Raw genomic sequence first — 15423 nt, forward strand, 5'->3', positions numbered from 1 at the left:
CACACAACCAGAGCCACATTACACCATCACCTATACACCAACCATGCACTTTACATCACACCCTAACACATCACCCACCCATACCACTCACATTACACCCATGGCACCATAACGACACCCCAGGTTCTCAGAGGAGGAGCTAAGGATCATGGTGGAGGAAATAATCCAGGTAGAGCTACAGCTATTTGGATCACAGGTGCAGCTGTCCTGCTATTTGATGGAGTTTTGTTTTGACCAATGACTTTGTGTTTCACCACTGCGCATATTAGTTGCTCAATGTTCACCAGTAGCACATGGTATGTTTTGTTCAGTTGAGCCGCCTATTGGCTTTGACATGGCATTAGCCATTACTTTCTGTATTCAGTTTAGCCGTCTATGGGCTTTGACATTGCATTAGTCATTACATTCTGTATTCTGCCTATTGGCTTTGACATGCTGTATCCAGTCTAGCCGCCTATTGGCTTTGACATTGCATGCCTATTGACTTTGACATGATGTATTCAATTTAGCTGCCTATTGACTTTGACATGCTATTAGATATTCTGCCTATGGGCTTTGACATGATATTATATATTGCATTTTGTATTCAGCTTAACTGCCTATTGGCTTTGACATGATATTCAGCTCCGCTGCCTATTGGCTTTGACATGATATTATACATTGCATTTTATATTCAGCTCAGCTGCCTATGGGCTTTGACATGATATAAGACATTGCATTTTGTATTCAGCTTAGATGCCTATTGGCTTTGACATGACACTAGACATTGCATTTGATATTTAGGTTAGCTGCCTATTGCCTTTAACATGACATTGCATTTGATATTTAGGTTAGCTGCCCATTGCCTTTAACGTGGAGTTAGACATTGCAGTTGAGAATAGTTCTGTATTTTTCCAAGCTGTGTTTTTGCACCAGAGAACCAAGATGTTTTGCTCTCACAGTAGACTAGACCTGATAAGAGAGAGTACATGGGCGTTGTTTCTCTTCCCTTGAGCTTGGGAACAGGAGTAGTCTTGGAGACCTGGCCAGTCTCCAAAAGGCTTGCTCAGTTTCCCAGGTCTGAGAGGAGGGGGCACACCTTTGTAACGAATGTAACAGGCTGCAGAGAGTCAGATTCGAATCTGCCGGACCTCGTGCTGGAGCTTGGCGCCAGTTGCCAGCATCCCGTGTGGGTAGATGACACTCTTTCTCGCGGCTGACAGGGGTCTCAGCTTGCAGACCTTAGAAAGATGTAGCTGTAAATAGTTCCTACACGGTGAAGTATTTGTTTTGCTTTGCATTCAATATCTTATAAATATAACCTGCTGTGTATATTGCAAACTGATATATTTTGTTTGATTAACGCGGACTTGAAAGCTACTAATTCGTCATTCATTCATAAACATTGTGGTTGGGGAAGAATAAAATAACAATAAAAGTCTTCCTTGACCTCAGAAGTGCATTTCTGTTGTGTTATGTTAGTGCTTAGAAACTAAATAAGAGGAAAGCACTACAATTGGTACCTGGAGTCGTGGGGTCGGTCATTAAGAGGTGATTAAAAGGGGTTTGACGAGTTAGTAGATTTCTAAGTGCACACTTTAAAAGTGTAATTGTTTTTTTGTTGTTTGGAGAATTACAGAAATTGTTTTCTGTTTGGAGAATCACAGTAGCACGGCAGACCATGTCTGAGAATACATGTGTTGATGAACTGCCTGATGGTGCTAAGAAAAACTGTGAATTGTTTTCTGTTTGGGGAATTACAGAAGAAAATGCATGTGTAGCTAAAAGGCCTGATAATGTTTTGAGAAATAATTCCTGTTGTATATATGTAGAAAACGTGTGTTTTGGAAGTAATGATGACAGAAAGGTCTGGATACCTTTATCTGCTTACAGAGAAATGCAGGAGAAATGTAGGAAGTTGGAACATGAAAATAGGAATTTACATGAGCAAATTAGCCAGGATACGATAATTCAAAATAATGCTGAAAGTTATAAAAATGAAGAATCTTTCTTGTCCCATTCCAATAATGAGGGGGTTAAGACAGCTCTGAGCTGCACTGAGTTTCCGTGTGAGCCAGGGTTTTTGGCAGCCAAAGTGCATTCCTTAACTGATAACACGGACGAGAATGTGATTTACGAGTTACCGTTGCAAAATGCACAAGTAAAACGAAGGATTTTAGAGCAAGACACCCCGAGTTTCATTAGCTTGTTTGATTTTTGGAAAAAGAATAGCCCTCATTTGAGAGAAATCCTAACACTTTTGTACATGGTCACTGTGAAAAATAATATGCAGCTGCGCGCTTGTGATTTGGCAAATGAAATAATGCAGACTTTAGGTTTCTGCGCAGTGCAAGAAGGAAAAACTGATGTACATTTAAATCATGAACAAGGGAAGAAAATAGTGCCCCTAGCTAGAATCATACAATGGATCTGGTACTTGCAAGACAGGGCTAGAGTACCACAGATAAAAGAGTTACCAATGAAATTGTGTGCACCATTTGAATTCGTGTCTACTGAAGATAAAAAGCATGTTTGTTTTACTGATGATTCATTGACTGAAATGTTGTTTTCTGGCACCGTAGAAGGAACAGAGTTGTATAATGTGTGTCAGATTTTAAAGCAAGAGCTACGTGAGATGTGTCATTTTTACGCTGATTTTTGGTTCTTTGATAATGTTTTAGCACCTAACTGGTTCAATTACCTTGCAGATGTTAATGAGAAAAATGCAGAGAGAGAAGTGTTCACCCAGAATTCTGCCTTAGTGGGGATGGCTATGTGGGTGCACCAGAAATGTGAAAAAGCCACTTACAGGTGGGCAGAGATGAGAGAGATGCACATTCCCCTAGATTTGATAAAAACTGTGCAGCACGCACAAAAGCAATCTGTCATGCAAGCAGTCACAGAGCAGTGGGGGAGAGGAAAGTTACCAGAACAGAAATGGCAAATTGATCAGGTTTTAGGGAGAGTGATTGCTGCAAATTACCAAGGAAAAATCGAAATTATGCTGATACCTAGAAAAGAATCTGATTCATTCATACAAATTGGAGACAGAATGGCCCAACTTGGCAAAAATGCAGTGAATGGAGGTTTGGTAAAGAAGGAGTCTGCCCCAGCCCTTCTGACAGTGCAAGAAAAAGGAAGCTGTGGCGCAGCAGATAAAAACCTCAGTGCTGATGTGTTGGCTGACGCCCCAAGTAACCCTCCAGAACCTGCAGAGAATATAACAAAGGGCCCCAAAAACGTCCTGCTGATTATAAAACAGGGAAAGAAAGAGGAAGGGTGCAGTTTAAATGAAAAATGTTATTTGCAAGAAAAGTCATACTTGTTTCTTTTGCAGATCCTACCACGTTTCGCCACTGTCCCTGAGTGTGCTGCGTGGTCCCCCTTCCGGTGTGTGCGTGTGGGGTCGGGGAAGGGACCGAATCCCCAACCTGAACCTGGCTGAGTAAAGTGCCAGCACCATGGATCCATTTTGCGCAAACTGCGCCTTCAGTTCAAGTTCAACTTGTTTGCTGTGTTTTTTTTGTTTTTTTTCCCCTCTCGTATGGAACTCTGACTTTTGCTTACCTTCCAGAAAACCTTTCAGGTGGACCGTGCACCTTTACATGAGCAGAACTCATGCCACATCAAATTGCTAACACTGTTGAATTAGAGACTCATTCAGAAAAAAAAAAAAAAAAAATTGCCCAGTCTTTTCTATGTAGATGTATCTGATGTGAAAGGTTATGAGATCAATGTGTTAATTCACTTCTATTGCTTTACAGGGATTGCTTTGATCATTGAAATTTGATTTGCTGATAATGTTTTTTTTTGTTTGTTTGAAATATGAGATATGTGAAACAAAAATTCATTGGTCAAAGGGCGGAATGTCCTGCTATTTGATGGAGTTTTGTTTTGACCAATGACTTTGTGTTTCACCACTGCGCATATTAGTTGCTCAATGTTCACCAGTAGCACATGGTATGTTTTGTTCAGTTGAGCCGCCTATTGGCTTTGACATGGCATTAGCCATTACTTTCTGTATTCAGTTTAGCCGTCTATGGGCTTTGACATTGCATTAGTCATTACATTCTGTATTCTGCCTATTGGCTTTGACATGCTGTATCCAGTCTAGCCGCCTATTGGCTTTGACATTGCATGCCTATTGACTTTGACATGATGTATTCAATTTAGCTGCCTATTGACTTTGACATGCTATTAGATATTCTGCCTATGGGCTTTGACATGATATTATATATTGCATTTTGTATTCAGCTTAACTGCCTATTGGCTTTGACATGATATTCAGCTCCGCTGCCTATTGGCTTTGACATGATATTATACATTGCATTTTATATTCAGCTCAGCTGCCTATGGGCTTTGACATGATATAAGACATTGCATTTTGTATTCAGCTTAGATGCCTATTGGCTTTGACATGACACTAGACATTGCATTTGATATTTAGGTTAGCTGCCTATTGCCTTTAACATGACATTGCATTTGATATTTAGGTTAGCTGCCCATTGCCTTTAACGTGGAGTTAGACATTGCAGTTGAGAATAGTTCTGTATTTTTCCAAGCTGTGTTTTTGCACCAGAGAACCAAGATGTTTTGCTCTCACAGTAGACTAGACCTGATAAGAGAGAGTACATGGGCGTTGTTTCTCTTCCCTTGAGCTTGGGAACAGGAGTAGTCTTGGAGACCTGGCCAGTCTCCAAAAGGCTTGCTCAGTTTCCCAGGTCTGAGAGGAGGGGGCACACCTTTGTAACGAATGTAACAGGCTGCAGAGAGTCAGATTCGAATCTGCCGGACCTCGTGCTGGAGCTTGGCGCCAGTTGCCAGCATCCCGTGTGGGTAGATGACACTCTTTCTCGCGGCTGACAGGGGTCTCAGCTTGCAGACCTTAGAAAGATGTAGCTGTAAATAGTTCCTACACGGTGAAGTATTTGTTTTGCTTTGCATTCAATATCTTATAAATATAACCTGCTGTGTATATTGCAAACTGATATATTTTGTTTGATTAACGCGGACTTGAAAGCTACTAATTCGTCATTCATTCATAAACATTGTGGTTGGGGAAGAATAAAATAACAATAAAAGTCTTCCTTGACCTCAGAAGTGCATTTCTGTTGTGTTATGTTAGTGCTTAGAAACTAAATAAGAGGAAAGCACTACAGCAGCAGACATCTATTGCTAGGAAGATGGCGCTATGGCAGAGAATCGTGGAAAGGGTCAAGGCCGTGGGACAGCCCCCCAGAACAAGCGATGTAATCAGGGAGAGGTGCGTTCTATGGCAGAAAGATACCAGCTCGCAGTACAGAGGACTGGCGGTGGACCCCCACATCCTCCCCCACAACTTACAACATGGGAGGAGCAAGTCTTGGCAATCATGCATCCTGAGCGCCTGACAGGAGTAGGAGGAGGACTGGACTCTGGTAAGTCAAATCTCTATTACTATCACCCAGTACCTGCATGCACTCACCTCACCCCCACCCCCACTATTGCCTTGAGACTCTCACAGGTGAGTAGCGCACTCTATACATTTTTTGATTGATTGATTGATTGCCATCACAAACCCCCACCCTTACCCTCACTCCCATCATTCCATTACCTCCCACATACCCCACCATCACAACCCACTCTTCCCAATACCAAGCCCTGCATTCAACACCAATGCACGGACACCCCTCACAGACCTACATGGACTCCTTTCACCACTGCATGCACACTGGAGAGAATCACCTAGCCCACCAAAAAACAACTCGCACAAGGCAAATCTGCCAGGGCAATAACAACCATAGAGGGCAACACATCCATGCACAATATGTCACACGCAGAAACAATAACACTGCAATTACATCACCACATGTATCCCAGCAAATGTCACCGGAGAAGAGGTGCCAGCAACATCCAGTCCCCACACAGAAGAGGCCCACAGTGATGACAGCAGCTCTGCTCGCCTGGATCTGGATGACCAACCTGGCCCATCAGGGATCTCCGGACAGTCGGTTACCCAGGCACAGTCTCACACTACCACAGAGCCTCCCCCCTCAGGAAACACCACCACAGCACCCACCCAGCAGGCCCATACCTGTGTCCCCAGGACATGTCAATCAGCAGTGTGTCCACCACTACAGGAACCCCAGGGCACCCTATAAGCACAGGATGATCAGGGACCTGGGGTCAGTGGCAGTGGGCACACGGTTCAGGGGACAGAGGCACAGGACAACAGGGGAGCTGGGAGGACTGCTGTGCGACAGGGGGAGGACAGGCCCAGGGAACCGACTCTCCAGGAGGCACTCACAGCGATCCTGGGAGCATACCAACATTCCCAGGATGCGCTGGGCCAGATACTGGACAAGTTGCAGGAGAACATGCGGCTGCAGGAGGGACAGTACCTTGGGATCAGGGAGGACTTGAAGGGCATCAACACCACCCTGGTCTCCATTGCAAGGGTGCTGGCAGGCATGGCCAACACTATGAAGGAGGCAATGGCACATCACCGGGCCCCTGACACTAGCCAAACTGATGAACAGCCCTCCACTTCCGCTGCTGCTAGTGGACAGGAGGCCCCGCCACAGGACCAACCTGCCACCAGCACCCCTCCCTCTGCAGAAGGAGAACCACCTGCAAGCGTTCCCTGCAATCCAGGCAGAAGCCTCAGACTATTGCCAAGACCCCTGCCAGGAAATGAGACTCTCCCGATTGTCACCCTTTTGTCCCACTCTGTCACCCTGTACACCTTGAATTGCCATTGGTCCCCCTTCCTATGCCCCCTTAGACAATGCACCTGTGATACAAATAGGCTGACTCTATCCTGGACGTTCCTCCATCATCACCCCAGCCCATTGCACTTCCCCCTCTACGTCTTAGCACTTAAGTACACACCCTTTGAAATAAATCTAAGTATGGAGAATGTCAAATGATTTCAGTATGTATTCGTTTATCAAGGCTTAAACATTGCAATTCAACTGTACAGTAATGTATACATAGGATAGACCTGTGGTTGACTGCAGTGAACACACCAGGAGCAATAGTCAGGCATCAATATCTGAAAAAAGAGATGCCAAAGGGTACAGTGAGTGGCCATAGCAGTATGAAACACAGCCTGCCAGTGCCAATGTCAAACACAAAACCGTCAATTAAATGTGAAGTTACACTGTCTTACCTTTGTGTCATTGGAAGTACTGACAAGTAATTGCACTTCTGTTGTCCTCATCCTCATCCTCTGCCTCCTCATCTTCACCGTCCACAGGGTCCACTGCTGCCACACGGCCATCTCCAGCCTCCTCCTCCTGCAGGAAAGGCACCTGGCGACAGAGGGCAAGGTTGTGCAACATACAGCATGCCATGAGGATTTGGCAGACTTTCTTGGGTGAGTAGCACAGGGATCCACCTGTTAGATGGAGGCACGGAAACCTGGCCTGCAGGAGGCCAAAGGTCCTCTCTATAGTTCTTCTTGTTCGCCCATGTGCCTTATTGTAACGTTCCTCTGCCTCTGTCCTGGGATTCCTCAGAGGGTTCAGTAGCCATGAGAGGTTGGGGTAACCAGAGTCACCTACAAATATCGAGGGACAACCATTAGCCACACACTAACCCTTAGGGCCCACACCATACCCATTTACCAACATATACTGGGTGGGAACCAGGGCTCACCTATTAGCCACATCCTGTGCCTCTGGAATTGAGCCACATTTGGGATGCTGCTATTCCTCAGGATAAAGGCATCATGCACAGACCCAGGATACTTTGCAGTGACATGGGAGATGTACTGGTCCGCCAAACACACCATCTGCACATTCATGGAGTGAAAGCTCTTACGATTTCTGAACACCTGTTCATTTCGCTGGGGGGGGACAAATGCAATATGTGTTCCATCAATAACCTCAATAATGTTGGGGATATGTCCAATTGCACAGAAATCAGCTTTCGCTGTGGCCAAATCCTCTACCTAGGGGAAAACGATGTAGCTGCACATGTGTTTAATTAGGGCAGACAACACTCTTGTTAGCACTATTGAGAACATTGGCTGAGACATTCCTGCTGCCAAGCCCACTGTCACTTGGAAGGAGCCAGTTGCCAGAAAATGGAGCACTGATAGCACTTGCACAAGAGGGGGGATCCCGGTAGGGTGACAGATAGCAGAGATTAGGGCAGGCTCCAATTGGGCACACAGCTCAGTGACTGTGGCCCTGTCAAGTCTATAGGTGAGGATAATGTGCCTGTCCTCCATTGTTGCCAAAACCACCAGGTGTCTGTACATGGGTGGAATTCTCCATCTCCTATTCATCTGCAGCGGTTGCAAACTATGGGGCTAAAGAGTGAGCAGCTGGTCATTATCTCTACATTCCAACCACTACAGTTCAATGCATGTTGTGATTGTAGCAGTATTTTGTTGGAGATGTCCAAATGGTGCATTTGTGTACTGTGACACATTTAGGATTCATGGCCTGCCCCCTCCTGAAATGGCGTCCGTCTATCCTGTATGGAGGGACAGGTGGAAATGAGGTAATTCCGCAGATATTGTTCACCGTTGCAGGAGGCAGTCGAGAACCGCTGTGCAACTCCTCATTGGTTAACATTGGGCTCTATGGGGTACAGTGGCCAATGGTGATGTATGTCTGCAGTGACGGTATGCACCGCTGCAGACATCACCGCCATTTTCTATCTAATTCCTCACTTGCTACCTGACCTTCAACAGGAGAGGACCTACACTGCATGTGCTGCTGTGACCTGTGTCTAGACCATGGCTCGTGTGACTGGGGAAAGGGCCCCTGCCTTCACCTCAGCAGAGTTGGAGCAACTGGTGGATGGGGTCCTACCCCGGTACCAAATGCTGAATGGGCCTCCAGACCAAGAGGTGAGTACACCGTGAGTACGATGCGTAGGGTGTAAATGCATGGACTGCTGTGTGTGAAGGCCTCATGTGAGGGGGTGGTGGATGGGCCCAGGTCAGCGTGCAGCATGTATGGTGGCCCATGTCTGTGCTAATGGGGATGGGAAGGGGCATGGTGGGCCATGAGTGTAACAGTCGGATTAATACCTTTCCCTGTGTCTATTTCCCTGCAGGCCAGCGCCCATCAAAAGAAGGGTATATGGTGTGCCATCGCCAAGGACATGCAGACCCTGGGGGTCTGCGGCAAGCAGAGCACCCACTGTCGCAAACTGTGGGAGTACTTGGGACACTGGGCACAGAAGACAGCGGAGGCCCACCTGGGGATGGCCTCTCAACGAGGAAGGGGTGCCCATCGATCCCCGACCCCCCTGTTAGCCCACATACTGGTGGTGGCCTATCCAGAGCTGGATGGGCGCTTGGGGGAATCACAGCAGCAACAAGGGGGTGAGTAGAGTGCCCCAATATACAACTTGCACCTGGTGGTAGGTCCCTTGTTGGACAGGGTTCTAAAGTGAAAATACTCCAACCAAGCTAGTAGGCATCCACTACTGGGTCTGTGGGTCTCAGGTATGCTGCAATTGGCATTTGGTGTCCCTCTCCATGGGCTGGTGACTAGCATTGTGACTGGTAGTGCGTTGCCTAGTGTGTAGGATGTGGGAGTGTGTTGTGTATGCCAACGGTGGTGGCGTTGGCGTCATTGACCAAGTGTATCCTTTGTCTCTTCCCCCCCACCTTTTTGTTTTGTCACCCTCTCCTTATGTGCATTAGCATCATCTGGCAGAGGAGCAGAGGCACCGGTGACGTAGGAAGCTGCATCCCACAGGACCCAGGTGGCCAAATCCACCGATGGTAAGGGCACCAGTGGGACGGAGGGCGAGGAGAGCATCACGGCAGAGACAGGAGGGGACAGTTTGGACACAGATACCTCCTCTGATGGGAGCTCCGAGGTGGTGGCGGACACTTCTGTGCCCACAACAGGTACAGCCGCCACCCCCATACCAGCACCGCCCTCCCAGCATCCCCTTAGTGAGTTTCCCATTCCCGCTCACCAAGGAGGGCGGGCATCTCCTTCGCCCCAGGCTCCTCAGTCCCTGCCCCAGGTAGCCCTGCTACCCTGAGTGAGGAGGCTATTGACCTTCTGAGATCCATCTCTGTTGGGCAGTCAACCATTGTGAACTGCATCCAGGGGCTGGCAGCCCCAATGCCACAGACAAATGCATTCCTGGAGGGATTCACACTGGATTGGTGGCCCAACATAGATCAATCCAGGCCATGGCCTCCTCTCTGATGGCAGCCATTGCCCCTGTTTCCAGCCTCCAGCCTTCCCCCTTCAACTTCCTCTTCCCAATCCCATTCCCCTCAACCCCAACCTATCCCAAGCACACAGTCAGACAAGCATGCACCCAGGACAACAAACAAGAGTGGACATGGCAAACACAAGCACCACACTTCATCCCACAGGCACTCACACAAACACCATCCAGAAGCAGGCATATCAACATCCACTGCCTCCACTGTGGCCCCCACCTCCTTGTCCTCCATCTCCCTCCCAGTTGCATCTCCACTCACACCTGCATGCTCTACATCCTCATCCACTACCACCATCACCAGCACACCTAACAGTACACGCCCCTCACTAGCTGTCACCACCGCCACATCCATGCACACGTCCCCTGTGTCCTCTTCCACTGTGTCTATGCCCCCTCCTCCCAAAGCACACAAACGCAATCACTCAGACACCCAACACCCATCCAACTCACAACAGCATCCAGCCCATGCACCTGCACCCAAACACAGCAGATAGACACCTCCTACCACCACTCCCTCTTCCTCCACTCCCAAACCATCTCCCTCTTCCCACCCTAATGTCCATAAGAAGCTTTTCCTCTCCACCACTGACCTCTTCACTAACCCTACCCCATCCCTCACGTCAGGCCAGGGCGGGCAAAACCCAGGCAAGCACCTCAGCCAACCAGTCCATGGGCCCAGTAGTGTCCCCAACTACTCCAGGTTGGAAAGGATCCTGGCCACCAGCCAGCCAGACGGACAGGGTGCCACCCCCAAGTGCATCGATGAAGAGCAAGGAGTCAGCACCAGCTGCAGGACGGAAGGGCAAGGAGGCAGCCCCAGTTGCAAGACGGAAGGGCAAGGAGGCAGCACCAGCTGCTGCAAGGAGGGGAAAGGGGCCTGCAACAGCAAGCCGTAGAGACAAGGGTCCTGGTGCAGGGACTCATGGTGGCGCTGCTGTCTGAGGCTGCAAGGGAAGGGCTGGAGCCTCCCCCCACCACTGCCAGCACCGCCACCAGCACCGCCACCAGCACCAGCAGCCCCAGTGGGCAGCCGCCTGAAGTTGCACGGGATGGGGTGGAGCCTCCCCCCACCACTGCCAGCAGCGCCACCAGCACCACTGCCAGTAGCAGCAGCTCCAGTGGGCAGCTGTCCGAGGCTACAGGGGATGGGCTGGAGCCTCCCCCCACCACTGCCAGCACCACCACAAGCATCACTGCCAGCAGCAGCAGCCCCAGTGGGCAGCTGTCCAAGGCTGCAGGAGATGGGCTGGAGACTCCCCCCACCACTGCCAGTACCGCCACCAGCATCACCGCCACCATCACCACTGCCAGCAGCAACAGCCCCAGTGGGCAGCCGTCCGAGGCTGCATGGGATGGAAAGGAGCCTCCCCCACCACTGCCAGCACCACCACCAGCATCACTGGCAGCAGCAGTAGCCCCAGTGGGCAGCCGTCCGAAGCTGCAGGGAATGGGCTGGAGCCTCCCCCCACCACTGCCAGCTCCACCAGCAGCACCACCACTGCCACCACTGAGCAGCCGTCACCACCGACAGGCAGTGTGTAGTCCTGCGTCCATGGGCTGTTGTGAGGCCTGGCCCCAGTAAATCCTGTGGGTCTGACACCCAGGTGAGAGACTGTGCCTTTGCACTCCCCAAGATCTACATCACAGGGCTCAATACCCCCTCCAGAACCAGTGGAGAAGCCATCCACTCCCCCCCATTTTCCTCGGGATGAAGCTCACTGGGTACAATGCCCCCTTTCACCCCGTCCTCCACAGGATGAAGCTAACTGGGCACAAAGCCCCCTCCAGAACAAGTGGAGAAGCCATCCACTCACCCCATCTTCCCCAGGATGAAGCTTACTGGGCACAATGCCCCCTCCAGAACCAGTGGAAGAAGCCATCCACTCACCCCATCATCCCCAGGATGAAGTTCACTGGGCACAATGCCCCCTTCAGAACCAGTGGAAGAAGTCATCCACTCACCCCATCCTCCACAGGATGAAGTTCACTAGGCACAATGCCTCCTCCGGAACCACTGGAGAAGCCATCCAGTCACCCCATCTTCTACAGGATGAAGCTCACTGGGCACCATGCCCCCTCCAGAACCAATGGAAGAAGCCTTTCACTTCACTTGAGAGACTGTGGCCTTGCACTCCCCAGGACCAAGCACAGGGCATGTTGCCCTCTCCAGAGCATGTGGGCAAGTCACCCACTTCAGAGACTGTGGCCTTGCACTCCCCAGGACAGAGTAATGGGCATGTTGGCCCCTCCAGGACCAGTGACTTTGTACCATCTTCCGGCTGAGGGGCCCCCCATCTTCATCCACCTGAGGTGCCTGGCTATTTTTGACCTGATGCCCCTGCAGTGTTCTCTCTGTGTTTTTGCAGGAGTGAGGTGGTGCCTTGGACTATGTGATGTGGTCCTGTGGCCCATGGACATTGAGGATTGGGCAGTGTCCCTACATTTGTAAATATGTATATACTTGTTGATTTGGATGCATCTATGTATACTATTTTAACTTATTACACTCACTTTAATCAATTCATTTTGTCCTTGCATTATTCCTGAGGGATACGGCGTGAATATGTAATGTTAGTGCATCTGCTTGTGTATATGGTGTTGGGGGTGGGGGTGTCTTGTGTTGCGTGTGTGTGTCACTCTCTTTTTCCTCCCCCCTCCCCTGTGTGCTAGGCGGCAGTATTCAACGTGGTCGTCTTCGCGGGCGTTGGTGTCCGTAGTGGAGCAGAACGTAGAAGAGCATGGGGAACATATGCAGCTCGGGTTCCATGGCGGTGTGGTTCTTCCTTGGGTCTCCAGAGGTGAGTCGTTTCTCTTCTGTGCACTGTTTCCGCCAGGCTTTTGATGTCGTTGGTACTGTCCCAGAAAAGGTGGTGGATTGGCATGTCTTAATACAGTGGGCGGTACATTGTCTTCCGCCTGGCTGTAGGCAGTTTCCACAGTGGAGCCTGTTGATTTCTCCCTGGCGGTTGGTGTGTTAAAGTGATGTCTGTCTGAGCCGTGGCCATAATTTCATATTTATTACCGCCGACCTGTTGGCGGTATTACCAGTGGCCTGTTGGCGGTATTACCACTGCTTTATCACCAACTGCCAGGGTTGTAATGAGGACCTTAGTTTAGAATTAAAGGTAGAAATACAATAAATCATTATAGGATGTTTAGACATCTCACATTTGAATCAATACCATTTAATAGATCTGAGTAAAGAGATAACAAGGAGTGCAGCTACAGTACAGGGGAAATTAGCAGAACTGGCACAGAAATATGAGTTAGAGCTCTCTAAGAATTGTCCTTTGCAGAAAATTGCCAGGACACAACCAGATGCTGAAGCAATCACTACCATGCAATCCTTACCTGCTTTGGCTACTGGGGATATGACTTATCACACTGCACTTTTTTATGCAGTATATTGCGTAGTCTTAGGCAGAATCATTTTGAATATTATTTCCCCAATTCTGACTTTATCCTCTCTGAAGTTCCCTTCACAAAAGAATGAATCCTCACCCACAGGCTATTAAAATGTAACCAGCTTGTTTTTTCTTTAGATCCTATACTAATCACACTCTTAAGGTATATGAACTCAATTTGACATGTTTAATAAATACATTAAAAATTAAATTCATACAAGCTTCAGAGGAAAGGAGAGCTTGTGTGTTTCATTAGGCAGCACAAAGGGAGATAGTTTAAAGAAGGTGTGGAAAAAGAAGGAAGATGAGTACAAATGGAAAATTTTATGTCCTAGGTTGAAATTAGACAAACAATAGGAAGGGGATCTATGTTTTTACAAGAGAAGAAATCACATCAGAAATAGACACATGAGACTAAGTAGTTGTAAATATACATTTGAAGTTCTTAGAGGACTTGTTCATATATTAACTGGAGAAGAATCAGTCATCCTTGGAGTATAACTTAAAACAGACAAGATGCTTTTTTCCAGTTGTCTCCAGATTGGGAAGGTGTTTGTTATTTAGTTTTAATATTTCCAAAAATGAATTATGTGAATGGTATAGAAATGTTGACAATGAATCTACCTCGCAGACATAGACATACTACCAATGATGGGACACAATTAGTGGGATATTGTTGTAATTATTCCCCCATTAGGAGTACTCCTAAATGGTGAGAAAATTGGAAAGCTTTCTTCAGTCGTGGATAAATTAGCCACTAGTACATCCAGAGAGAAAGGGTAAGGTTTACCAGGAGTTGAAAGAGATGCAAAACTCAAAGGGCAAGATGGATGACTCAGCAAAGGGAGTGGGTGCTCATTGAAGATGTATTTCTTTTGAAAAGGCATGGCTAGTCTAGCCATAAGAAGGGGGAACTGGTAGAGTCAAATTCCTCATTTTGCACATTAAAACATTTAATTGTAAAGTGCAAATTTCAAAGTTGAGTAACTTACACATATTTAATGTAAAATTTGTGGTGTTAAATAAAATATAGCAGCAAAAGAAAGTCAATAGTTCAGCTTCAGACTTTTGCAAAAAGCAACTTCTTGGATCTTCTTTTGTAGTTAGTTTTTTCAGCTTTTATTTACAACACTTTTTGTATGCTCATCCATAACTCTACTACATCTTCTTCTAAATAGATTAGCCCTATTCATCTATTGCAACTTTGTGCCAAGGGAAGTCTTCTTAATTCTTTATGTTTAACAACTTTCTCAATTTTTATTGCTATCAGTCTTTATTTCAGTCTTTTGTACTTTTCAATCATGTCTCTCAAATGTTTTGCTTCTCACAGAAATATTTGTTTAGCAGTTTTTTCCCAATACTGTGTTTCAGTGTGACATCATGGAAGCTCAAATAGTTCTGATGTCAGGTCAATCAAATCCTGCACTGATGCATTTAACACTCGATTCATGTAGTAGGTCCATTCAGGTGCAGAACGCCTTTGACAGTGTACTCTTGCTCTCTTTGACCTTCTTGGAACTGTTGATCTTCTTCTTTTATGTTACTTACACAACTTGACTCCTTATCCTCAGCAACAGACAGTGGTATGCTTTCAAATGACACTTGATCTCAATTTCTGTCAACCATAGCTTTGTGGCCATTCAGCATCATGTGTGAGCCTTCTTGATCTGCTACTTGTTTCTTCATATGGATCATCTACATGTTCCAGTCTTGTATCACCTGCTGTCTCAAGTTGAGCTCTTGTTTCTTCTTCTTGAGCTTTCACTTTACTCTATCATAGTACAAGAACTTGGACTGGTGCAATTGTCTGAGATACTCTGTCTCTCTCTGCTCCTTGCAGTGGTGGTCTTTG

At 47.4% G+C, this 15423-nt stretch overlaps 1 protein-coding gene across 1 annotated transcript; it reads left to right on the forward strand.

The window, feature by feature from the left end:
* Positions 1-209: 209 nt before the first annotated feature.
* LOC138296614 (uncharacterized) lies at positions 210-3668 on the forward strand. Its single transcript, XM_069235925.1, has 2 exons — positions 210-2790; positions 3317-3668. The coding sequence occupies exons 1-2, from the start codon at positions 1661-1663 to the stop codon at positions 3426-3428; spliced, it is 1242 nt and encodes a 413-aa protein (XP_069092026.1). The 5' UTR covers positions 210-1660; the 3' UTR covers positions 3429-3668.
* The last annotated feature ends 11755 nt before the right edge of the window (positions 3669-15423 follow it).

Source organism: Pleurodeles waltl, chromosome 5, assembly GCF_031143425.1.
Source record: "Pleurodeles waltl isolate 20211129_DDA chromosome 5, aPleWal1.hap1.20221129, whole genome shotgun sequence".
Classification (NCBI taxonomy): Eukaryota; Metazoa; Chordata; class Amphibia; order Caudata; family Salamandridae; genus Pleurodeles; species Pleurodeles waltl.

Coding starts and splice junctions, on each gene's coding strand:
- LOC138296614 (XM_069235925.1), top strand. CDS start 1,661: ATGTCTGAGAATACATGTGTTGATGAACTGCCTGATGGTGCTAAGAAA. Junction 2,791..3,316: donor TGTGAAAAAGCCACTTACAG/GTGGGCAGAGAT, acceptor TTTCTTTTGCAG/ATCCTACCACGTTTCGCCAC.